The sequence below is a fragment of the Odontesthes bonariensis genome, chromosome 12, assembly GCF_027942865.1.
Source record: "Odontesthes bonariensis isolate fOdoBon6 chromosome 12, fOdoBon6.hap1, whole genome shotgun sequence".
Taxonomy (NCBI): domain Eukaryota; kingdom Metazoa; phylum Chordata; class Actinopteri; order Atheriniformes; family Atherinopsidae; genus Odontesthes; species Odontesthes bonariensis.
Genome location: NC_134517.1, coordinates 28,746,751 through 28,772,812, shown reverse-complemented (window position 1 = coordinate 28,772,812; position 26,062 = coordinate 28,746,751). Strand labels below are relative to the sequence as shown.

At 40.5% G+C, this 26,062-nt stretch overlaps 1 protein-coding gene across 3 annotated transcripts in view; it reads right to left on the bottom strand.

Moving 5' to 3' along the window:
* Nucleotides 1–24,439, bottom strand: part of cacnb4a (calcium channel, voltage-dependent, beta 4a subunit) — a 52,453-nt gene extending 28,014 nt beyond the window's left edge. The window contains exons 1-2 of one of the 3 annotated variants that reach the window (XM_075479993.1): nucleotides 24,159–24,439; nucleotides 22,172–22,255 (exon numbers count right to left, since the gene is read on the bottom strand). In XM_075479993.1, the coding sequence (XP_075336108.1) occupies nucleotides 22,172–22,255; nucleotides 24,159–24,221 (147 nt within the window). In that variant the 5' untranslated portion in view covers nucleotides 24,222–24,439. Of the gene's footprint in view, nucleotides 1–12,390; nucleotides 12,766–22,171; nucleotides 22,256–24,158 lie in introns of those variants that run through there. The other 2 variants (XM_075479990.1, XM_075479991.1) reach the window with 2 other exon arrangements.
* Between the last annotated feature and the right edge of the window lie 1,623 nt (nucleotides 24,440–26,062).

Sequence of the window (26,062 nt, the reverse complement as noted above, 5' to 3'; positions counted from 1 at the left end):
CCCTGTGCTGCGTGTTGTTCCCCCTCTCTCTGCACCCTGCTTCCTGTCTCTCTGAACTTTCCTATCCATTAAAGGCACAAAAGCCCCCCCCAAATTTTTTTTTTTTAATTTTTAATAAATAAAACCTGCGTCAATGCGCGATAAAATATTTATCGACGTTAAATAATTAACAAATTAACGCAATAATAATGAGTTAACTCGCCCAGCCCTAGTTTTAACATAACCTGCAACTCTTTGAAAAGTCACCGCACAATCAGAACAAATAACAGAGCTTATTAGACCTTGAATTTTAATTTATAACCAATCAAAGAGCTCTTGCAGACTCCCCCACTGCTCCACTGGCCTCACACAGAGCGGATGACCTTAAAAAAATTAGTCTTTGTCGTGATGTTTAGGTTTTAAAATGAAAATGACTGTTTTATAAAACTTTCTGTAGCGATATGAACTCACATCACATGGGATTTTTCTCTCCACACTCTCCCTCTCTGGTCCAGTTAGTCGTTCTCTCTGTGATGGACTGAAAGGCTGCTGCTTTGTGACAGAAAATCTGTACTTCACGCCACTGCTGAGTAATTACCGCATTAGCATAAACACCGGACATTTTCCTCACAGGCAGGGAACAACCAGCTCACTGCGAGACTACAAAGAGTCTCAGGGGTCCAGCAGCTAACTGCTCATCACTGACTCCTCGTAGAGGGATGCAGGGAGTGCACTTTACTCTGCGGCCTGCAGGCAGCTGTACACACTGGCCTCAGCAGCATTAAAGGAGAGGAAGGGCTGAGTGATGAGAGCGAGAAAGACTGCAGCAACAACAGTTATCACCAGAGGTATCAACATCCTGTATGATTCATCTCCCTCTCGCTGTCTGTAACTCACCTGTCGGTGGATGTTCACACAGAGGTCCACAGAGACCTGCCTGTTTACAAAACAGTCTGCTTTCATTTCTCATTTCATGTCTTCTCACTTTTATATTCACAAAGACGACGAAAGCACCGCCGACGTCCCGTAAACACAACCAGGCCATGGTATGATGTAACATGGGAAACTGACTGTGCTATCCGACCACGTAGCATGATGTAATGCTGTAAACTGTGATGTCACGGCCATGACATCATGACTTTCTATCACTTCTTTCCTTTTATTTCATGCAATCGAAGCAATCTTCATGCATCTTTCATGCAATCTGATTTCTTCTGTTTTACTTTTGTTAAAAACAAATTAAAGGACTTAAATTAAATTCAAATACTAAACTTCTATTCTTTTCTATGATGGAGAACACATGTTTACACTACTCTCTCTCTAGAACAATTTGTATTCATGTTCAAACAATGCAGGTTTATTGAATGCAGCCAGTTCTGATGAGAACTAACAGCAGAGATCATGTTTCTCCTCATCAGCTCCCTGTTAAATTCAGAGTAGAATTTAAAACTCTTCTGCTCACATATAAAGCTCTTAATGACTGAGCTCCATCATATTTTAAAGATCTCATATTGTGATGTTTTCCTAACAGAATACTTTGCTCCCAGACTGCAGGTTTGCTTGTGGTTGTTTCTAAAAGCAGAATGGGAGGCAGAGCCTTCGGTTATCGGGCCCCTCTCTGTGGAACCAGCTGCCAGTTTGGGTGCCCGTCGTCCCCCCTTTCCTGTCCTCTCAACCCCCAGCCGGTGGAGGCAGATGGCCGCTCCTTCTTGGTTCTGGTTCTGCTGGAGGTTTCTTCCTGTTAAAAGGGAGCTCATTCTTTCCACCATCACCTTGTGCACGCTTAGGACGGGATATTGAATCCAAGAGAAGTTTCAGGGAAATCTGTCGGCTCCTCTTTTTTTAATTGGCTCTGTACGAATCAGACTAATTTGGAATCTAATGAATTGGAATTGATTGGATTATAAATGTATTGGATTTTAATTGGCTTGAACTGGGCTGTGTCTTTGAAGTGCCTCGAGTGATATAAATAAATATATAAATAAAACTTTTTTTTTTTTAGTTTGATCAGTTTTTGCTCTAAAATACAAAAACTTAATAACAAATTAAAGCTGCAAGCAGCTGTATGCGGGACCGAGATGTGCGCACGTTGGGGCATGCGCTGGACGCCTTAGTCGCGCAGCTCTGCCCACACGCACGATACCCTCTGCGCACGTACGAGCACATAATAACCCCAATGCAGAGGGGTTTTTGAAAATTTCTAGGGGGCGCCACTGAGTTATTTTGCTCCGCCCACACACGTTAAACTTTACATACGTACGAGGTCGTCAGGGTGGACGTGTGTGCCAAGTTTCATGACCTTGCAATGATGATAAGGCTTTCAAATCACAAACGCCATCACATGATTTTCACCGCCTGGCCACGCCCACACCGTTCAGAGTTTGAAAACCCCCCCCCATGTCTTAAGAGTAACCTGGCCAAGTTTGGAGGTGTTACCATTAAATCTGTAGGAGGAGTTCGTTCAAATGCGAGATGTGGAAAAAAAGTACGTTTCCAACCACCAGCAGGTAGCGCTATAGGTGGATCTCACTATGATTATATGTACGCGTTCAGGCTGAGTCCAGCATTCACCGTATGAAGTTTGGGACAGATTGGATAATGTATGTGGGAGTTATAAGCGACTTTTTGTGGCGAGTGATGGCGAGTCATCGAACTTTGAGGCGTCGCCATGGCCACGCCCTTTGAGGTTTGAAAAATTTTCTCCATGATTTTTTTCCCCCCATGTCTTAAGAGTAACCTGGCCAAGTTTGAAGTCTGCAGCATTAAATCTGTAGAGTTGAGTTCGATCATATGCAGGCGTGGAATCGGGCAAAAATGGCCCCAAAACGCACTTTCCATCCAAAATGGCCTCCTTCCTGTGGACGTGGGACCATGGCAACATGAGACTTTTTTTGTGCGTCTGGGCATGATGAATGAGCGTACCGAATTTCGTCGTCCCACGCCAAACTAACCCCAATGCGGGGACCATTTTTAAGCATCGTAGGGGGCGCCACAGAGTCAATGAGAGACTCCCAAAAAAATAAAGTCCAGATTTTTTCATGTCTGGCAGGTGGTGCTTGCAAAATTTCACGAGTTTTCAAGTACCTTTTGCAAAGAATAAGAAGAATAATAAGAAGAAAGAAGAACTCCTACAGATACAATAGGGTCCTTGCAGTTTCCCTGCTCGGTCCCTAATAATTAGATGAAAATGTACTGAAGTCAACATTAAAGTCTGTACTGTGTCTTGCTTAAGTCGACAGTAGATATATTAAGTAAGCAGATATATTCTGTTCTCTGTGGTATTTTTAATTCAAAAACAGTCAAAAGCAGGTGCTGTTACAGATTATTTAAAAAAGCTAAGGAAAACAAATCAGTCTGATTATTTAGGTGACTGATTCATCGATCTGCGTTATCACCATCTTGTGCAGTAGTATTAATTACAGTCTTCATAAATCTGTTCCACACTCTTTGCCGGCAGAGAGCTGGACCTACTTTTTCTACCTCGAACATTAAGCACATAATGATGTAATGCTGACAGTGGGGCAGGTGATGCAGTGTCTTCTTTGAGTTGCACCAGGCTCGGGGTATCGTGTTGCTTTGTGTGCCAGAAATACATTTCTATATAAACAAGCAAACACAGCAAATCCAGTTCTAAGCCGGTCTTTGTCCCTGAATCAGCGCTACGACGCCTTAAAATGAACAACTGATATTTTGGAATGCAGTATGATGCACCTTAAAGAAAATATACACCGTTTCAGGGTAGATTTGCCTTGATTTTATACATTTAATACTGGGTTTCAGTTTTGGAAAGCGAGTTTCCTGCTCCGTGGCTGTAAATTCTGACAAAAGCCCACAGAGCAGTGCAGGGCGAGCTTGGTTGTGTTGGTGATGTTGTTGGTGCTTTAGCTCAGTGGAACCACAGATTGAAAATGGAAGAGACGGAGGTTGAAATGAACAGAGCTGCTTTGTGGTGAAGTGAAATTAATAGATAGATTATAGAAGATTGTCGGCTGCAGCTCATTTCTCTGCTTTTCACTTTTGATTCTTTGTTCTTTATCACCTTGTAATATAATGAAAATTAAAGCTTATAATCTTTTAAAGTGGAGATTCAATTGCATTGGCAGAAATAAAAAACCTTAAAGTACAAATTTTCCATGATAGGCTCTTGTGACATGATCATTTCCTGAAATGTCTGCTGATTCTTCTGTGCAGTTATCTCAGTGGAGTCCGGTCCTTCAAGTCGGAATGAGCTGCTGGTCTATTGCACATTTTCTCTCTGCAGAAATGTGCAGTTATACTCATGCACATGTGCAAAATGTAGTTACGTTAAATGGTAAATGGATTGTACTTGTATATACTGTCCACTCAAAGCGCTTCAACACTACATTCACCCATTCACTCACACTCATACGTCTTGGTCTATCCATCAGAGGATAGACTTTAAAGTTCTGATGCTGGTCTATAAAGCTCTGAATGCTCCAGGACCAGAATGCATCAGCGACCTCCTGACCCAGTATGAACCTTTCAGACCCCTCAGGTCATCTGGATCCGGTCTTCTATCAGTTCCCAGAGTCAGAACCAGACATGGAGAAGCTGCATTCAGCTTCTATGCTCCACATGTCTGGAACAAACTCCCAGAAAGCCTCAGATCAGCTGAAACACTCAGTGTGTTTAAGTCCAGGCTGAAGACCTGACACCTATTTTCAGCTGCGTTTGAATAAAGCTCAAAACTTAATCACATTTTAACTTCTGATTTTATCTATTGTTCTTATTTCTTTCTTTTTTGTTTAAAATTTAAATCATGCTTTTTATTTCTACTGTTTTAATGTCTCTGTAAAGTACTTTGAATCACCTTGTTGTTGAGTTGAGCTGTACAGATAAACCTGCCTTGCCTATAACTACGTGCTTTCTACTCATTCACACATTCCTACACCGATGGATGCATCGGTAGGCAACGTGGGGCTCGGCGTCTTGCCCAAGGACGCTTCGACATGTGGTCAGAGCCACCGACCTTCCGATTGGTGGGCGACTGATCATCCTCCTGAGCTTTTATGTCCACATCATTTCTTATTTTAAAAGTAACAAATGGTGATTGGGATTTAAGTAGAAAAGTGTTCTGGCACCCCGATGGTGGAACAATCTCCCGCCTGATGTCAGGACAGCTGAGTCGCTGCCCATCTCTTCAGGAAACACCACCCAGATCCGCCCTCTTAGGACATCATCTGTTTCGTCCTAGCTTCTTACGCACTTATTTGTTTTCTAAATTGTCTTCCCATTTGTCTTGGTACCTAACTTACTGCACTTACTCTAGCACTAGTTATGCTCTTAGCTGTTTGGTTTTGGAAGGAAATGCACTTATGATTTCTTGTGACCTGAAGTTCTTTTGCCTACCGATGTGGAACACACTTATTGTAAGTCGCTTTGGATAAAAGCGTCTGCAGAATGACCGTAATGTAATGTGCAATGACACGGCAGAGGACATTGAGCAGGGTGAGTCTCAAACCAACCATCTCTTGCATGAAATCCCAGATCAGCCCCTTCCACTGCCGGCTTGTTTCCTGCCAAAAGAACAGCAGCAAGACACGGAAAGTGGACGTCATGGTTCTAACCATCCAAGCATTTTCTATACTCCCTTAATCCAAATCAGGGTCCCGGAGGTCTGGAGGTCTGGAGGTCTGGAGCCTATCCCAGTTGCAATCAGGCAAGAGCTGCTGTGGACCCTGAACAAGCCATTTTTTTATCCTTTATCATTCAACTTCATAGTTTTTCGCTGTGGACCAACATAACAAATTCACCATCTATCATAAGATTGAATTGTCAAGAGTGGGGTGAAAAAAACTGGACTTCAGCACAGATTTTTACCCAACAGATGATGTCACAGTCTGTTGCCTCCATGGATGCTGCCACATACTCTGTTTATTATAATCCATTATATAGAGGAAACCATAGGGTGCGGACAGATTTAAGGTTGTTTGAGCGTCCCAGAGGAAAACGTCTCAGACCACCTGACATGGATCATCATTCATGGATTGGTCTGAATTCTTTGTTCTATTCTTGCAAACAGAATAAAGGTATGCAGTGGTGGTGTGGATGCAAACTTTCCTCTAAGTTCTACCTCACGTTGTAAAGCTCGTGGGAACAAGAGAAACATGCTTACAAAGGGCTGTTTCAGATCAGGAACAAAGACATGATATATTGCTTTAAATTCTGCCCTGTTCATCAGTTTTCTTCTCCTTCTTCAGGGTTCTCGTCTCATCTAATTATCGTCCTCAGCAACTTTCCCAGCAGAACAAATGAGTTGCATATTTGCATCGTCTCCCTCTTAAACACCACAAAGACAGAGGTACAGTATGTGATGTTACTGTGTTGTAGCCAGGAGGAAGGACACTGAGTACGCTGTATGTGCCTAAATAACACTTTATTTTATGTTTTTCCATCAAACCTTTTTAAAAGAAAGCATTTGATGTATTTTCTTTTCACAACAGTAACTAATCTGAACCATAAAAGAAGATGAAAAGTTATTTTCCTGCATGTGGAAGCCCTGTTGGGAGCTTGATACATGGCTTTGGTGAAATATCGCTACTCCAGCACAACAATAATTTAATGAAAATAAACGTCAAAATGTGTAACAGAGGATTCGTACCGCAGTAAGTCTTTGGAATCAACCTGTCAGGCAGGACAGTGAGAATTAATGTCTTTGTCCCGGGCTTCTGGGCGTCTCTGCTAATGATCCATTCAGAGCCAGGGGAGTCTTTCCTTGATACAAATAACTGTTATTTACTGCCTCATTACAAATGAAATCTATAAGGAAGGAAGATAAAAGAACCTCCAGACAAGCTTGTGCTTTATGTTGAACCTTTCAGAAAACAGAAACAACAAGGAGTTTGGCTTTGAACAGCGGGATACCAAATCTACGGGAGACGAGAAAAGGCTTGAAGAGATCCCTGATCTCAGGAACACAAGTTAATTATGCCATTATCTCCAGATAACAAGGATTGTTTTCTGGTGATAATGGATCAATTTCTGTGTTTATCTCAAGATAGCGGGTTTGTTTTCTTTGTGAGACCAGCGTGGTAAAGTTTGTTTCCCCATCAGTTGTATGGCCTTGAAGAGCACCTCCTGGCTGAAGAGTTGGATAAACTCTTACCTATTCCCCCTAATCTATGCTCATTTGGAGCAGCTTCTTAAAGGAATAGTTCGCCTCTTTTGACATGAAGCTGTATGACATCCCATATTAGTAATATCATTTATGAACATTTTCTAACCCCCTGCTGCATCCTGTGAGCCGAGTTCCAGCCTCGTTTTGGTGTTGAGGAAGGTAGTCCGGCTAGTTGGCTGGGGTTTAAAAAAATAAAGCGTTTTGCTTCTCAAAACAATATGCGTTCAAAAGAGTAATACATTTGCATCACAAAATCGTTCTCCAGGAAAAAGTCAGACCTCACAATCGTTTGGCGCTATTTTCTCTCCCTTCGTATCACTGCCTGCTGTGCAGAGAGAGCAGCAAACACCGTAACAGGCGCGGCTGTCGGCAGGCGGCAGCACGCAGTGATACAGGTAGATATTTTTTAAAATAAATAAAGTAAAATAAAACCTGCATTAATGCGCGATAAAATATTTATCGGCATTAAATAATTATGGGACTCTTTTAGCATTATTCACCTTCTCAAAAAAGTTAGTAGAAGGATAGAAAAATAAAAAAAATAAAAATCCTGAAATACACAAATACAAAAGAAAAAAAGCTGAGCGTATCCAGCCTCATCATTCCTGATACCTGCACTCGTGCACTTTACATTCCCGACACTATCGCTGCCTGAATCACAGCGATGATGTCAGTCAGTCAGCGCGTGGCACTTTGGAGCTCTCCCAGAAAGACCATCATGTGTGCAGACACAAGCAACGGCCCTGCCAAATCAGCCTGTCTGCCCCTCTCTGCCTCTGCTCCGTCTCTATCAACACAAACCAATACACCCACATGCAAACACACACTGACAGAGAGCTGCTAGTGGGTTATTATCTCAGAGCGTCAAGTGGCCGGTCTTGAGTCCATCGTGCCACACTCAAGCCTTATCTGTTCAGACGCCAAAGCTCAGCCTGTCCTCTCATCTCCATCTTTCTTCCTCCCCTGACTTCCACGTCTATGGGACACAGGCTGCAGGACTAAAAGCATTCCTTCTGGAGCCTGGAGGTCAGGGGGTGAATGTCTCCAGATCTATTGAATATGAGTCACACTTACACTTCACTCACAGCACCTCAGAATACACATATTCTGTAGTACAATCCCTGTCAGCAAGGCCAGCAGGATTAATAGGCTTCCTGTTTTACATAATAGCTGCTGTACGGATGAGTCATACGTGGTTTACAATGTTCCAACATGCTGGGTAAGGAAAGCGCTTTTTGCAATGCAAATATTAACGGTGAAATTTCTGCCAATAACATTAAACTTTTATTCTAAACCAGAGATACTCATTATGCGGCTCCTCAAGCTTTAATCGGTGGCTCGCACTCGCATAGTAGCTTATAACAATATGGTAACAATAACAATACATTTTTTTCAAATAACACACAGCAAATACTGCACAGTATTAAGTATTTTTTATTAAGTTTGCGTTTTTGTAGTATTAAGTATTTTTATTAAGTATTAATTAAGGCTTAATGGTGTTTCCTAAAGGGGGCTCTGTTAAACCTGGCAACGCAGCCCGCTTAAACCACCGTCACACCTAACCGCAGAGCACGCTAGCTCCTTTAGCCAGCGCGAGATGCAGGCACAATGGATCGGTTTTTAATTAAAAAGGGCAAAAACCAGCACAGAAACCATGCTCATCCTGAATGTCTCACTATGATTACAACAACAAACTACAAATACAACATGAAGAAAATCGAGGACATGCAGGCCAGCTTCTGCTCATCCCAGTATTAAGGTAAATGTGGTCTGAATTGAAAATGTATTGGCTGTGTTGTTTCTTTTTTTGTGGGATGTTTTATATGTAGAAATGCATATTTGCAAAAGTGGACTTTAGTATGTTGGCGTAAAAGTGGTTCTTCCCTTGATTTTGCTCTGCCAATGTGGCTCTTGTGAGAAAAATAGTGGGTATCACTGATCTGAGCTCATATTCCAATTAAAATATCCTTCAAAGATAATAAAACGCACAAAATGGAAGTGAGTTAGAGCCTTCTCTTCAAATATATTGACTTCAAGTTAAATTCCTAATCATAAACTGTGCTGAACAATGTCTCTGTCTAGTTACATGTTCTATAGTTATATATACTATAATATATTCAGAATCAGAATCAGAATTAGTTTTTATTGCCATTGTTAGTGAACAGTGTTCACTAACTAGGAATTCTCGGGATATCATCTGAAAATTAGAAAATTAGGCACAATGAGGTTGATGAAGGATGCAACAAATCCCATCGTTTCCCCTGCCGGCTGCGTCACCCACAAGCTGATGATAAGTGCTGATGGCAAACCGCAACCATTGCAAGAGCCTCAAAGACGTTTCAGGGCGCAGAACACAGCAGCACGGACCGTGCATGAACAACAGAGTGTCACAAAATACATACATGTGCCAGAAAACATGCGAGAAGTAGGTTTATCCACATGTCCAAAGCATTTCAGTGTCATAGTCCATAGTTGCAAGTTGTGAGGTGGTAATGCATCCCTATGCTGCTGTTTACATGTTATTTCTGCACCTGTCCAAGCAATGTAACACGCAGAACTAACCGTGCACATTAATTCTTCCACAACCGTGTACTTCTAACCCCAAACCCTAAAAAAATAAGGATTTAAAAGGGGGAGAGGAGCAAGAAAAGGTGCAGAGCGACTCATGAACGAGCAACAAATCCAGTTAATTTGAATTAAAGGTTTCCTCTCCCAAATAGACCAGGAGAAACTCATCCATGCATTCATCTCCAGTAGACTCCATCACTGTAATGGTCTTTGAACTGGACTTCCCAAAAAGAGCATTAAACATCTGCAGCTCATCCAGAACGCTGCTGCTAGAGTTTTAACCCGGACTAAGAGATCTGAACACATCACAGCAGCTTTAAAATCTTTACTCTGACTTCCAGTCAGTCACAGAATAGATTTTAAAAGCCTGCTGATGGTTTACATCTGTGATATGTTCAGAGAATATAAACCCAGCAGAGCTCTTAGATCCAAGGACTCAGGTCAGCTGGTCCAGTCCAGAGTCCAGACTAAACATGGAGAAGCAGCATTTAGCTGTTATGCTGCAAACAAGTGGAACAAACTGCCAGTGGAGATTAAACTTTCACCAAATGGAGACGTTTTTAAATCCAGGTTAAAAACATTTCTTTTCTCATGTGTCTATGCCTGAAATCTGCACGATATCTTTTAATTTATCTGGACTGTTGCTTGTTTTTAATCATTTAAATTATTTTATTTGTTTCTCTTTATATTCTTTTATGTATTTTTAATGCTTCTTCCACTCCCTGCTGCAATGCTTTTATTTTATGTAAAGCACTTTGAATTGTTTTGTACATGAAATGTGCTACAAATAAATTTGACTTTGACTTTAACAGGACACATAAAGTCAATGCCATCGTGTACGCACCGATGCAAAACCGAGAAATCAAAACCCAAGCTGTGTGTATCAGAGTTAGGAAAACAGTGTTTGGACGTCATGACATCAGGTTGGTCCTGAAATAAACGAGACGGAAGTTATCGACAGACACAAAGTTATTTAAAAATTGGACTTTAACGCAGTTAAATTAGTTCATTTCACAAACAAATAAATAGTCTTCAACCTCATCAGTTTTTCAGATCCATGATAAAGGAAGAGAAGCCAGAACAAAAGGAAAGAGTTATTTTATACATTCAGGGCTCTGGAAGTAAGGCTTAGACAGGCTGAAAGGGTACAAAACAGTATAAAAACTACAAATGAACAAAAAGATTGATGCAGATATCCACTTATTTGATTAAAAAAAGTGAAGTGAGTTCACTTCTAAGGTACAAACATATTACACTGATAATAATGGTTGAATTGATATCCTATTTTCTGAAATATGTGCCTTAGCTTAACATAAAACCATACAAAAGAGCCAATAAACATAATGCTAATCCTTTCCTTTTCTTTCTGACCTCATCAGTTTTTCAGATCCACGATAAAGAAAGGGAAGCCAGAACAACAGGAAATGGTTATTTTATACGTTCAGGACTCTGGAAGTTAGGCTTAGATAGTCTGAAAGGGTATAAAACAGCATAAAAACTACAAATGAACAAAAAGATTGATGCAGATATCCACGTATTTGATTAAAAAAAGTGAAGTGAGTTCACACTGATAATAACGGCTGAATTTATATCCTAATTTGTCAAATGTGTGCCTTAGCTTAACATAAAACCATACAAAAGAGCCAATAAACATAATGCCAATCCTTTCCTTTTCTTTCTGACCCCATCCAACTCCTTCAGGATGTAGTGGAACCACCGACTGCGAGTCAGGTCTCATCACCATCTGTGCTGGACCTCACCAAAGCTGGCTGAATGAGGCCGAATTATTTCAAACCAGAGGACTTCAGGGTCTTATACCTCTTTTTTTTTGGACATGGTTGCTGAGCATACACCAAAGCTACAAGACAAACATCTCTATAGACATCAACATCGCAGACAGAGCTACACCAGACACATGGAAAACGGGCTCAAACGCACACGAATACTCTTTAGCAGCAACAAAATGTCCAGAACATTTCCCTTTATATACACCGGACAGCACAGAATGTGTGAACATTTCCCTCCACGTTTCAATCTTTAAGAGACAACCAGCGTGTCAGGTGGTGTTACAGAAGGATCTTGACAGACTCTGGCTCAGTGGGATTCCCTCCTCCCCTCCAACCAGCAGCAGCTCCTATATTTTTTGCCTTTGGAGGCACTTTTCTGCTGTTCTGACTCATTTTCATCACATGGAAGCTTATTCTAGAGACCAACAATAAATTATCCAAAGCCATTTATGTGGGTATCAGCATAAAGAATGAAAAATCAGACTTAATTTCTCAACCATGCAGTCGTTCTTGTATTAAACAGCTGGATGCAACAGCGACTCCATATCCTGACAATGGCCTGGAGAATTCTGATGATATTGGCCCGTGTTTTAAGTAAAGCATGATGACATACAGCTGGCTGTGATGAATGTGGAGGCAGACAGAGTTTACATTCACCATGCAACAACACGGAAAGATGGTCAAGATTTAAAATCTGCAGACACACACCCCAAATAGGAGGAGAAAGTGTCATCGGGCTGACGGCATCAGTTAAAAAACTGAAGGCTGAAACACACACTCAAGCACACACTCCCCTCCCAGCCTCTTGTAACTCCCCCTCAAGTCTCATCATATTCTGTAAGAGCGTCCGCAGGGATCAACCAGTGACAAAACAAGAAAATAACCCGGTTTACGAGTGCCAGAAGCCCATCCACTCACCACCTCTGAGTCTTCAAATCCATGTAGGTACAAGTTATCGTACATGGAGGAGTGAGATTCCAGAAAAACTGCTCCTCAGTGCAAAAGAAACCAGAAGATAAACCTGTTCCTGAGAGGATGGATGGAGTGACAGAGCCCACCAGCAGTCTGTTTCTCCACATGAAGATAGACAAAAAAGCCCAAACCACACCAGAGCAACAGATTAAAAAAGAAAAAAAAAGGTGGAGCCGCGTGCTTTCCTGGTGTTGAACTGGTTGTTATTGCCCACAAGTCAGGCGAGTATTGGTTCCCATTATAGGGGGAGCCTGGCTATTCCCATAGGCAGAGCAGACCTGGCATTTCATCTGCCTTCCAAGCTCAGAACGCACGAGCCAATCCCTTCCTGCTGCACGGGCGGATGACAGCGGCGGGATGCAGCCTACCGATTGGCTGGTGGAGGCTCCTGTCAGCTCGGCTGGCTGTGAATAAGGAAAAGGGAGAGAGGGAGGCGGGGGGATCTGAAGCCCGGGAGCATCAGTAACCAACAAGCTCTGTGTTTATGGATATGTGTGAGGTGGTCTCTCACAATAAACAATAAAGACAGGCATTTCATTTCCACACGCAGAAGTGTAGCAAAGGTGAGCGATGATACTTTAAACACGAGGCAGAACTGACGTTATCGAGCTGCTTCTTTGTTACAAGAAGTGCTCGTGTCTTCACAGCTTCATAAACACACTGGGGCCTTAAAATCAATCCATAAGAGGGAGACTGATTACTCAGGGAATCAATCAAGAAGAGCTACAGTTTAGAGTTTAGAGCGAAAGGTTTGACACCTTTTATGGGCAACTTGTGTTAAATGCAAACACAGAATGATAAAGGAATTAAAGCTACAGGTGTAATGTATCGTTTAAAAGACAGTTTATTGTTATTCATTTGTATCACCAAAGATGAACAAATTGGAAAGACTCAATAGGGGGTAAAGCTCTTCTGAAAAGCAACCCGGATGAAGAAAACACACACAGGCAGGAATAAAAACTAAACAAATATTAGGTAATGTACTGCTATAACTATCCCTTTAAGTCAACAAAAAGACCACCGAAGGAAAACAGTTAAAGATATTCATCAAAAATAAAAAAAAAAGGTCATTAAAAACCCCAACCTGAAGCTTTTACGATGAAATTCAAGTGAAATCGGATCCAAGATGTTGCCGTTTCAAAGTCAAAATGGAGCAACAGCACCCTCTAGTGGCAAATCGTGTTAAAGAAAATCCTCTGCTTCTATCAGATGGCGCATCTTTGTCAAATCAATTACAGTTTTCCCTTTTCTCTCTCTTAAGAAGAAAGTCCTATAACACGACATGCCGTCTTAATCGTGCACCAGATGTATTAGAGGTGGAACCGGGGCAACACATCACACAGCAGGGGTACTTTTAATCATTCATTCTCATGCTGAACTATAGATCTTTAAGTGCTAGAAAACTGATCAACTAACGGACGATGTGAGGGAATTCAACATATTCAACATTTTGTGGAGAAAAACACTTCATTCAACATAATTTACACACGTTTAAATCCTAAATTTATTATTGCAACCTGGTTTGAGATCAGGGTTACAGTTCGAAACAGATTTAACGTTCAAGCTGTTGTCGTTACTCTTAAAATTAGAAAAAGTCACAAGGGGATGACTGTAAATCCTAATGAGGATAAAAAACATTTATTACATTGATTACTGAATGACTCAATCAGTATGTTCTGACAACTGTGTTTCTAGTTAATTAATCTTTTAACGAGGAAAAATATCTTTAAGTTTGTTTTTTATTTCATGCTCCTATTAGAAAATGCCCTGTGAGGAGATTCTAACAAACATTCAATCAAACATAAATCAATAAATATTCCCACCCGAACAAGAAATGTATCGCAGGTCATAGGTTGCCCCTTAACCCCCGACCCTTCACACATATTTATATTTGCTATTTTCCCAGATAAAGCATCAAATACACTTAAAAAAAACAGCAAATACCAAAAGTAGTAAAGTACAGGTATGTGTGCAAACTAGGGCTGGGCAACGATTAAAATGTTTAATCTAATTAATCACATGATTTCCCTGATTAATCACGATTAATCGCATTTGTACGCAAAATCCAAAAATGAATCCAAAAGTAGTGTATAGCTTTTAGCATTTAGTTTGATTTTAAATGTGCTGCCATATGAATGAAAGTGCCATAACATTTGTTGTGCAAACACACTTTTAACATCAGCATCTTTCTGTAGTTTTTATGTAGAAGCCTCGCTCCACTGTCTGTTTCCTTGAATGACTTGCTGCTATCAGTTGTGTGTTTTGCCTTTAAGTGATATTTTAGACTGGAACTACTACGCTGAGAAGACAATTCAACTTGGCAGTGTTTACAGATGACTTTGGTTCTGTCGACTCCGCCGTCTGGAAGAACTTTAAAATGAAAATGGCCGAGTAAAAGTTCCGTACCCTTCTCCATGTTTGGCGGATCCGCCGATTACTTTCTTTTCCGGTTCCGCAGCAGACAGCAACAGACTTTTACAAAATAAAAGCCTGTGAGCAACAGACTTTTACAATAATAAAATAAAGAAAAAAAAGAAAATAATAATAAAGAAAAAAAACTGCATTAATGCTTGATAAAATATTTATCGGCGTTAAATAATTAACGAGTTAACTCGCCCAGCCCTAATTATAACTAAACAAATACATAAATATGATCCCCCTTCATCTATAAAATAATTTAGCATTTAAATCCAGCAAAAGTACAACTCAAAAAGTGATATAGTGTGAAATTATTTCAGTTTATCAACTGGATTTCCGTTATTTGTGACAGTTAGGAGATATGAGGTTGAGCTCCTTCACATCTTGGGTGTACTATGAAGCTATTTTGTTGTTTTTTAATGATTATGGAGAACAAAATAGAAGAAATGGTCAAAGAAACATCAAATATCTTTTACAGACTTTTACATAATAAAAGCCTGTGAGCAACAAGCTTTTACAAAATAAAATAAATAATAAAATCCTGCGTTAATCCGCGATAAAATATTTATCGGCGTTAAATAACTAACGAGTTAACGCGATAATAACGAGTTAACTCGCCCAGCCCTAGTATATATATACACACGAGGTAAAAAGTGTGGTGACATTCTGCCCTTCACAGCTGAACAGACAGAAACTCAAAGCACTTGTTTCCCTCCACCTCTGATGAGTAATTTACTTGATGGTTAGTCAGGAGGTCCTGACAGACCCGTGCGTGGGACCAGCAGCGAGCTGTGACAGCGAGCAATTCACAAATGAAAGGCTGCTGAATTGAGCCATGTGGCCTACATAAGAGGGATTAGCAGCGTGAAGTCCGCTCCTTATCACTCATTCCTTATCACAGACTGAGGCTGAAAAAGGAGGTCTCTGTTGGATGTGTCGTGACTCGGAAATTGAAATTAAAAAAAATTGGTGGGTTCTGGCATTTTCAGGGAATTAAACCGGATGATTTGGGACGTTTTCTTAAAAAGACAACGATGAGGTTTATCACCTCATTTCAGTTTGGAGTAAAAAGGGTCACCGTCAGTTCAGCCTCGGCTCACAAAACCGCTTTTTTTTTTTTAGCAGTGCTGCAGAATTCATTACTGTCGCACGTTCAGATTATAACAAACTGAGAGCACATTTTCTGCATCTGATAGTTACTGTAGCCAAGCTCATTTAAAGCCCTGCTCAGACAACTCATTTACCCTCTGTAATTAATTTCTGCCAGGCCCGTTGACTAATGAATACAGCCATCAAATTATGACTATTTGATTTTGTCATTAGTGGCATAATGGATACATTCCGGGAATCAAACCTGAAATCGATGCTTAGAGCAGTCCGCCATTTTAAATATTCACATCCAGGTGCTGTGGAAATAGCTCAGAAAAAGTCTGACACACTATAAACACAATAAACACCTGTATGAGAGAGTTTTCTACAATTAAATGAAGACAAAACTGAGATCATTCTGTTTGGGAGCAAAGAGAAGAGGGTCAGCGTTGGTAAATATCTTGAGACTCGGGGCCCTTACAATCACTGACCGAGTTGTTAACCTCAGATCTGACTTTCAGAACCACATAGCTGCCTTGGTGACAAATCTGTCACCAAGGCAGCTTTTTACCATCTCAGAAACATCAACAGAATTAAAGGTTTCCTCTCCCAAATAGACCAGGAGAAACTCATCCATGCATTCATCTCCAGTAGACTCCATCACTGTAATGCTCTTTTAACTGGACTTCCCAAAAAGAGCATTAAACATCTGCAGCTCATCCAGAAGCGCTGCTGCTGGAGTTTTAACCCGGACTAAGAGATCTGAACACATCACACCAGTTTTAAAGTCTTTACTCTGGCTTCCAGTCAGTCACAGAATAGATTTTAAAAGCCTGCTGATGGTTTACAATCTGTGATCTGTTCAGAGAATATAAACCCAGCAGAGCTCTTAGATCCAAGGACTCAGGTCAGCTGGTCCAGTCCAGAGTCCAGACTAAACATGGAGAAGCAGCATTTAGCTGTTATGCTGCCAACAAGTGGAACAAACTGCCAGTGGAGATTAAACTTTCACCAAATGGAGACATTTTTAAATCCAGATTAGAAATATTTCTTTTCTCATGTGTCTATGCATGAAATCTGCACGATATCTTTTAATTTATCTGGATTGTTGCTTGTTTTTAAATTCATTTAAATTATTTCATATGTTTCTCTTTATCTTATTTTATGTATTTTTAATGCTTCTTCCACTCCCTGCTGCAATGCTTTTATTTTATGTGAAGCACTTTGAACTGTTTTGTACATGAAATGTGATACAAATAAATTTGACTTTGACTATAAATAATTCTGTTGCACAAAATTAATAAAGCTATTACAAAACAAATGCTTAAAGTTAAGAGTAAAGCCAATTTAGAAATGTGTATCTGTTTTACTGAAAATGGGAGTTTATGGGAGGTCCAAAACAGGTCGTAGTGTTAGCCTTCAATGAGCTAACCATGTCATCTAGCTGTGAATCTGGAACCTAGCTAGCTAGCTGTTCTGCTCCCATTGTGCAATTATAATTTTCCACGAATGCCCCGAACTTGCAGAAATTAAGCTGCTTACTCAAATTGTTATTTCTCAAACTGGGTTATTTTTGTGACGAGCCACCTCCACATGCTCTGAGAAGTGAGGTTAGAAGTTAGAAGAGGAACTACATTCAGTTGATGCTCGGTGGGTTTGTTTTGTATCGTAGTGGTAAAGAGTTGAGGATCATCGCCGACACCCGACTCATTTTTCACCTACTAGTTTTACGAACTTGTACCAGAAACAGCCGGGATTTAACATATTGATGTCCTGCTCTACGGTTGGTTGAGCACGTTCTTATTCTAAATGTGTGGTATTACTTGCCTAAGCCATCTCTACCATCAAGTTTAGGTTTGTAATTATAAAAGTAATTTTGTTTTATGCCACAATTTTTTCCAGTTTTGAGATTTTTACCACGACGCATCACCCCAAACGTGATAAAAAAGAAACATTGATTCTAACTATCATTGACTCCAGGAAACAATAAGGCAAAGAAACTTGTTTACCTTTCCTTTTTTTCTCAGATTTTCCCCATGATCTAACAGATACCCCTCTCCAATAGAAGGATTGAGTCTCCCAGGTCCCTGCTGGTAAACCTGGAAGGTGTTTGAACTATATTATAACTGCCGTGTGCATTTAAGATTCAGATCTGCAGTTTGGTTTAGTAAAACGTGGTTTAATCTGAGCTGATCTGAGTTATGTCAGTCAGGATGTTCAGCAGAAACACCCCCAGGGTCTGATAACACAGAACTCTGCTCATCTATGATTTGTAACTTCATTTATTTACTTGGTGATTGTTGTAATCATCCACATATGGCTGCAGAGATAGATAGATAGATAGATAGATAGATAGATAGATAGATAGATAGATAGATAGATAGATAGATAGATAGATAGATAGATAGATAGATAGATAGATAGATAGATAGATAGATAGATAGATAGATAGATAGATAGATAGATAGATAGATAGATAGATAGATTTAAGGTGCATGCAAACACGCAGCGCTCTAAGTCAACAAAAACTAAAATTAGAAAATGCTGAATCGGTTCTGTGTGCCTTCTTTCTTTCTTCTTTTTTTTTTAGTTCAGCATCTCTGGATTATTCCACAGCAACCATGTGCTTTCGTGTCCTCTTTTCAGAGAGCTCAGAAGCTGGCCCAGAAACTGATCAGACCTCCACTCAGCAAACACTTAGAGAAACATCTGCCTGTGATGTTCAATTCCCCATGTGGGAGATTCAGCTTTGCACCATCAGCTCTTATAACACAGATCTGAGCAGCATGCAGTGCAGGGACTCAGGCTCATTTCAATGTGTTTACCTGTTATTATGAATCAGCTGAACAATGAGAACATGATGACATTTTGACACAATATCACTACATAATTCAATCATTTTCTCATATAAACGTTTTGCTTTCTTTTCCACTTAGTGGATGAATCAGATCTTTTTAAGGTCATTCTCTGCTCGGCATGCATCTCATACAGGAGCAGGTCATTTTCTACCAGAGTAAACAGCATTTCTGTTACCTTTGGTGTGAAAAAGAGCAATATTTGAACCCAAGTCACACTTTGATTTTTCATTTACTCACAGATACTGCGATGTGTAAACTGATGTGAGACTTAAAATCAAGCTTTCATGGGCTCGAACAGAGGCTGAGTAACAGACCAGATGATTAGAGATCATAGAGAAGATATAAATATGTAAAATAAACATTTACGACAACAAATTTGAAGGTCTTAGATATGAAATTGGTATGAAACTCAGTTCCAGTTCCATCTCCCTTCAGCATATGAGTGTGAGAAACAGAGTTCAGAAACTCACGGCTTTGAGAAAATGGATTCACTCCTCACCAAGACATCCCGCCAGCACGCTGTCGGCTCTCTGAGAGACAGAAAATATTGCCCACCCTCCCATTTCACTAGATGTAGCACCGTGGGGCTTTATTCTGTTTCTAAAAACATTGTGTGCACTCAAGGGAACCCGTTACAGAACTGAAGAGGCGATAACAGAGCAGACAAACACGCACTGAGCAGTTCTGAACAGGGTTGAATTATGGAATAAGTTTTGAATATTCAAAGGACTCTCTTGTTTATGAGCGTATCAGATGTAAAAAAAGAAAGAGGGAGGGAGGAGGTGTAGATTGAGGCTAATCAACCCTCCGGGCTTGACCTCTGTATCTGTTGCTATGGATACACGAGGGAATCAAAGAGAGCCCACTTGCTCCTCTTCTCACCTGATGACGAACTCAATAATGATGACAAAAAAAATCACAGCCGGGGTGTTACAGAAATCTGTGAGTGTGTAATCAGGAAAAGGAGTGGGCAAGAGATTGGATGAGATACTTTCTGTTCTTATTTTTCAGATTTTTGCAATTATGCCTCCTTCTTCTTCCGTGCTGCGAGCCTCATAATAATGCGGATTTCACGCTGTGGGACCTCAGTAATTAACCAATGATGTCAATACTTTGAGCATACGGTGTCATCCAATGCTGTGTTGTTATTAAAGTAGAAACCTTTCATTATCTGCTGCCACGCTCAATAGTTATATCGACTATACTGAAGAGATTTGTCATGATATAGATGTATAATTCAAATGTTATACACTGGACCCCATCTATCTAATCTCACAATAACTGACTCCATCATTAATCACATCTGGCCTTTAGGTTTGACAACTTTTCATATGCTTTTGTTGGTGTTATGGGGTGTTAACACCAATTCGAGATCAAGTAAGGAGACATTAAAGCGTGAAACAGGCAGAAAAAAAACAAAAACAAAACCAAGACAGAGGTTTGGAAAAACCAGGACCAAAGGGAATCTGTCCTTGTGTCAATGAATGGCTCCTGCAGGCCCCGTTCCCTTGGCAACTTGTTAGTTTGATGTCAAAGTCCATGTTAAGTCCCTTCTTTATCATAAATGACAGAAGGGACTTAACACAGGAGACCAATTAGAATTTCTTTTGCAGTGGCATGTATAAAGGAGGCGGCGGTGTCTGAATTCAAACAGTCCTGCCTCTATGAATATTACATGACTGGTGGACGCCTCAAAAGCAGCTCAGCAGGCGAGATCCCAAGGCTGCTACGAATCAAGGCCACCGAGTCCCTAAACCGCAGTGGGGGTCCGAAAGCACCCGGCTGGGCGATATATCATCCGGTGGCACAGTGCGTCTCTCACCTGATGTCAGAGGCTAACTTAGAGGCTAACTTTGAATCATGAAATGATAGATTGAGGTCAGAAAGCAGCGGTGGGATGGCGCAGTCTAACAGTTCAGAGTTCAGCATTCACTGCCAGTGTTGGCGGGCTTTTGTTACCAACTATATGAACGATCTGTTAAGTATAGTTTGTAGCTTCATAGCCCGTTGCAAGTTGTCAGTTGGATTGCTCACGGGGATACGGACACTTGGGTTTCTTATTCGTAGAGCACATGGCTGCTTGTTGTGGCGTTTGAATTTGGATCTTCAGTTCCCACATGTGGAGGTGCAGGAAATGAATGACTGAGGTTTGTCCTGTGCACTTATTTGTTTCCTAAATTGTCTTTTTCCCCCCCATTTGTCTAGGTACCTAACTGTTAGCTTGATTCTTTCATTTTTTAATCTCAAGTTAAATGAAGTCCTTATGAGGCGATAATGAAAATGGCCGAGTAAAAGTTCCGTACCCTTCTCCATGTTTGGTGGATCCGCCGATTACTTTCTTTTCCGGTTCCGCAGCAGACAGCAACAGACTTTTACAAAATAAAAGCCTGTGAGCAACAGACTTTTACAATAATAAAATAAATAATAAAACAGGGGTGGTCCGTGGCGTAGTGGGTACAGCAGACGCCCCATGTACAGAGGCTATAGTCCCTGGTTTGAATCCTGCATCGGACTGCCCTTTGCTGCGTGTTATTCCCCCTCTCTCTGCCCCCTGCTTCCTGTCTCTCTCCAACTGTCCTATACAATAAAGGCATAAAAAAGCCCCAAAAAATATTTAAAAAAAAAAAAAAATTCTTTATTGTTGTTAGCAAATGAAGTATATCAGCGCTGGACCCAGTACGACAGTCTTCTCGCAGGAAATCCGTCAGACCGAGCCTCGATTTCCGAGTATCTTTTGTATTTATATGACACATAGGTTGGACTCACACTCGACCGAGTATGATTGGACATGAGCAGGTTCAACATGCTTCATCATATTCTCTGGATCAGCCAAACAATGTGTGTGTGAATCTTGTACCTGCTTTCCCACCTGCTAATTGTTTTGTCTCCCTATCCCGTGATCAGTTAAGGTCATATATCGTGTGTCCATCGTGGAAAAGTACAGTATTTCTAATGTCTAAGAACAAAGCCACTTTTAACACTAACTTACTGCACTTACTCTAGCACTAGTTATGCTCTTAGCTGTTTGGTTTTGGAAGGAAATGCACTTATGATTTCTTGTGACCTGAAGTTCTTTTGCCTACCGATGTTGAACACATTTATTGTAAGTCGCTTTGGATAAAAGCCGTAATAATAGCCAAAATGACCGTAATGTAATGTAATGTGTTGGTTGAGTTTGAAAGAAAAATGGCATAGAGTAAGGCTGCTTATTATTTTCTTTAATCTCAAAGAAAACCTGCATCTGTCTGTGAGTTCATCTTGTAAACTGAATGCACGTGCCTTGCTATCGGAGAATATTTGAACTGCAAATGATTATTAGCCAAATTCACAATGAGCCCCTGAGATGAGATGAGATGACCTACCTGTCTGAGAATGAAACTGGTGGAGGTGGTGCTGCCGTCAGATCTCTTCAGCCGACTGCGCCTGGAGTAGGTCCCTCTGTTAGCCTGCTGACGACAAAACACACTCAGAAAACAGATGCGGCAGAACCGGAGCCCAGCATGCTGTAACCGTGGCCCCAGAATGTTCTACTTTGTGTATTAATAAAACATAGGTTGCTATATAAAGAACACTGGCTAATGAATCAGATCGATACTGATTTGTAAGAGTGTCCTTTAACCCTCTAGGAGCAAATATCTGATTTGTCAAGTCAAGTCTAAATGCATGAAGCACATTTAAAGCAACCAGAAGCGCATAGTTATAGTCGGCCGATCCTTAGCAGAGAAAATAAAAAAACAAAAGCAATTAAAAGGGCACCAAACAATGACTGAAAGTACATAAAAAGGCTTGGTGTATGGAAGTTTTTCTGTGCCATGAGAGTTTGAATATGAATTTCTAATATTGAATTTTTACAGCATCAAAATCAGACTTTGAATTTGAAAAACCAACAGTGTAAAAAAAAAAAAATCAAATTCTAAAAACAAAAATCAGTGTAAAAAAAAAATCAACATCTAAAACAAAATTCAGTGGAAAAAAAATCAACTAGAATTCAACTTCCATTGAATTTTTTGAAGTTGAAATTTATTTTCACTGAATTTTTAGATGTTGAATTTTTTTATTTCTCTATATATATATATATATATATTTTTTTTTTGTTTTTAGAAATTGATTTTTTTTTTTTTTACACTGTTGGTTTTTCAAATTCAAAGTCTGATTTTGATGCTGTAAAAATTCAATATTAGAGATTTGTATTCAAACTCTGATGGCACTGAAAAACTTCCATATTTTGAGTGTATCAATATGTGGGGCACATTCAACTGACTCTGCTTTAGTTTTATCTTGCCTCAGCCATTTCTCTCGCTCTCCTCCAACTCAAACTCGAGGGCACTTTCCTTTCAGCATCCCCATTAACACCAACATCTCAGCCCCCGGGCTCGACATGGCTCCATCGAGTCTCCTCTCGTCCTCTTTGATGAATTCATTTTCACACAAACAGTGCGTGACTGTATGGATTCGCTTTCACGACCTACTTTCTGACAGCTTGTTTAAGCATCAGAACAGTAGCGCCTCACCTGAGCTGCGACAGGAGGGGTGACGGATGATAAATGGCTTCACTTCTCAGCTCCTCTAACTCTGCTCTGGGATTTCAAACCAGTAACCCAGAAAAGGTTAAATTATTTTAATATTGATCAAAGGAATGCACCAATCACTCATTTTCTTGTGCAGCTAATCAGTCCATTTTCTTCCATATGGATCCATTAATAGTATTTATCCATACAGTCCAAATCAAGGTCCATGTATTGGCTCATTTTGGAGCTTCCAACTATTTAAATTAGCTCAGTTGCCATGGAGCTGTATGTATTCCTAAGTATCACACAGCAGATCTAGGACAGACAGCTGAGAGGCTGGAAGAAGATGAAGTTAAAGATGAAAAATGACTAATCGGTTGTTTGTTAATCAGTTAACTCTTTCACTTCTTCATCCACTGCTTTACTAAAACGTTTCCCAGGTCTTTTAGGACCAAAACAACTGTTAAAAAAAAGTCTTTCCCCTCAGAGGAAAAGTGATCTGATCCACCTAATTTATCAGGCGAGGATCCCATCAGGAAATGCTTAATAATTGAGCACCCAGTTTAATTTCTTTTTTAATAAATCAAACCCTCTCCACACTCCAGGACCTGAGCTTCCTCTGGACTAATGACACCTCAGGGTCTTGAAAGGCATGATAAAAAAAAAAAAGCATCTTTATCACTATCATTTTTACATTAATTTCGGTGTATATTGCAGTTTTACCATCTATTCGTAATATTTGTGATTGGAAATCTTCATTCTGTTTTGCAATCATCAGAACAAGCAGCTGTCTGTCTGAGAGGGAACAGCTTTGGTGTTTCGGTGTTTCTTATTTTCCTACCTGAAACACGGGCTTCTGCAGCCCGTCTCCTATCCCGTGTCGGGTGTAGATGTGCCGGGACATCTCAGCCAGCTCGTCGGTCCACGGCGGAGGCTGCCGCTCCGCGCCGCCCCACTGGAACTGCTGCGGCTCCGGCTGCTGGCGGTGCACCGCGGGCTCCAGCTTCACGTCGGTGCGGGGCGAAGAAAGAGAAAATCCCGCAGCCCGAGTGCTCCGATGCGTCCCGCTTCGCTGCAGAACACCACAGATGATGCTGTTCAGCCTCCCCCTGCACTGCCTTCTGGTGATGGCTCATGCGCACAAGCATCGGCTCTTTGTAGTGAATCAGAAGAGCCGGCTCGCATCAAGTGAGAGCCGACTCCAAGTTTTTTTTCCATTCGCTGCTTAGGTTTCTACGGAAGAGTATTAGGGACAGGCATAAAAAAAAATAATGATATTTTGCCTGTCGAGATTAAAGTCCACATGTCGAGAATAAAGTCGAATTTTCGAGAAAAAAAGTCAACTCCTCTGGTCATATGTGAATATGAGAGGTTTGACCATTGTATATGAGAGGTTTTTACTAGTAGGCCTATATATGAAAGCTTTTCAGTAGTGTGTATGAGAGCTTTTGAGTAGGTTATATAAGAGGTAAATGTTTTCACTAGTTTATGTGAGAGCTTTTCACTAGTGTTTGTGCAAGGTTTTGAGTATAGTACGTGGAAGAGTTTAATTTCATATGTGTATATGGAAGTTAATTCTGATTTATGTCCCTGGTGGCACCTCATAGGCTTGACTTGTCAATATTTCTGTCCCTTGCAGCTGCTCTTATCGACTTCTTTCCTTCCTTGACCTCAGCCGGTGCACTCTCCATCTCCTTGAGGGGTGTTTTACCCCAGGTTGTCTTCCTCTTGTATTCCCTTGGCATGATGGCTTCTCTACAATGTAATGTAATATCACATTAAAATATGTTTAAGACTAAACTTAACTTGTGCCACCATTTTAGAAAAAAATGACCTCTCTTAGCAATTCAGGTGAATCTTCAGCTAGCATCATCACATGGTTTTATATGTTGGTAGTTCATCAACATGTATGACATAAGTTTTTCTACCTGAATCAATTTGCTTTGGCACAACAGTTGATTAAGTTGACAGCAAGAAAATTTACTTTTACATGCAAAAAATACATTTTTGTGAAAAAAAACATGCTTACCACAGCACCATGAGGTCCTCTCCTTCATGGCCAAGGGGAAATGGGAGGGGCTTGAAAATATAATGGTCAAATGACCACAAATGTGTTCCGTTGCCTAGATACAGGGGGTGTCTCACATTACCTCACTCTCCCCAATATTTTTTCTTATGCCTGGCCCTAATACTCTTCCGTAGGTTTCACTTTCAGTGCTCAGTCCCAGCTCTGGTTGACAGAGCTTTGTTATGATTGGCCAGCATGCAGTATTCATGTGAGAATCAAGGAATTTGGTTCTGGTTTTGGTTCTGTTCTGTGGATTTGTTTGAAGTTTATTGTTAATTTGTGCAATAAAGAAGTTTAATTGAGGACATTATTAATGTTAGCTTGAGTATGGTTCTGTTTATTGTTAATTTGTGCAATAGAAAAGTTTAATTGAAATAAACAAATGTAAGAGTGGTTTTGTCACAGAATAAATGCAAAGAATTAGGCAATTTTAAGGTCTCTCATAAAAACACTGAAAGCAAAAGGGTTTTCAACACATAAACCATGATTTTTTTTTGCAAAGTAAAATGTAGGCTACAAAAGATCCTAAATAAAGAGCCGTTTGGGAGTCGAAAGAGCCGGCTCTTGGAAAAGAGCCGTACTTCCCATCACTATTGCCTTCATGAGGTGCGCTGCGTTCATGAACAAAAGAGAACTGCAGGATTTCAAACATGCGGTTTGAAACGAACGTGACGCAC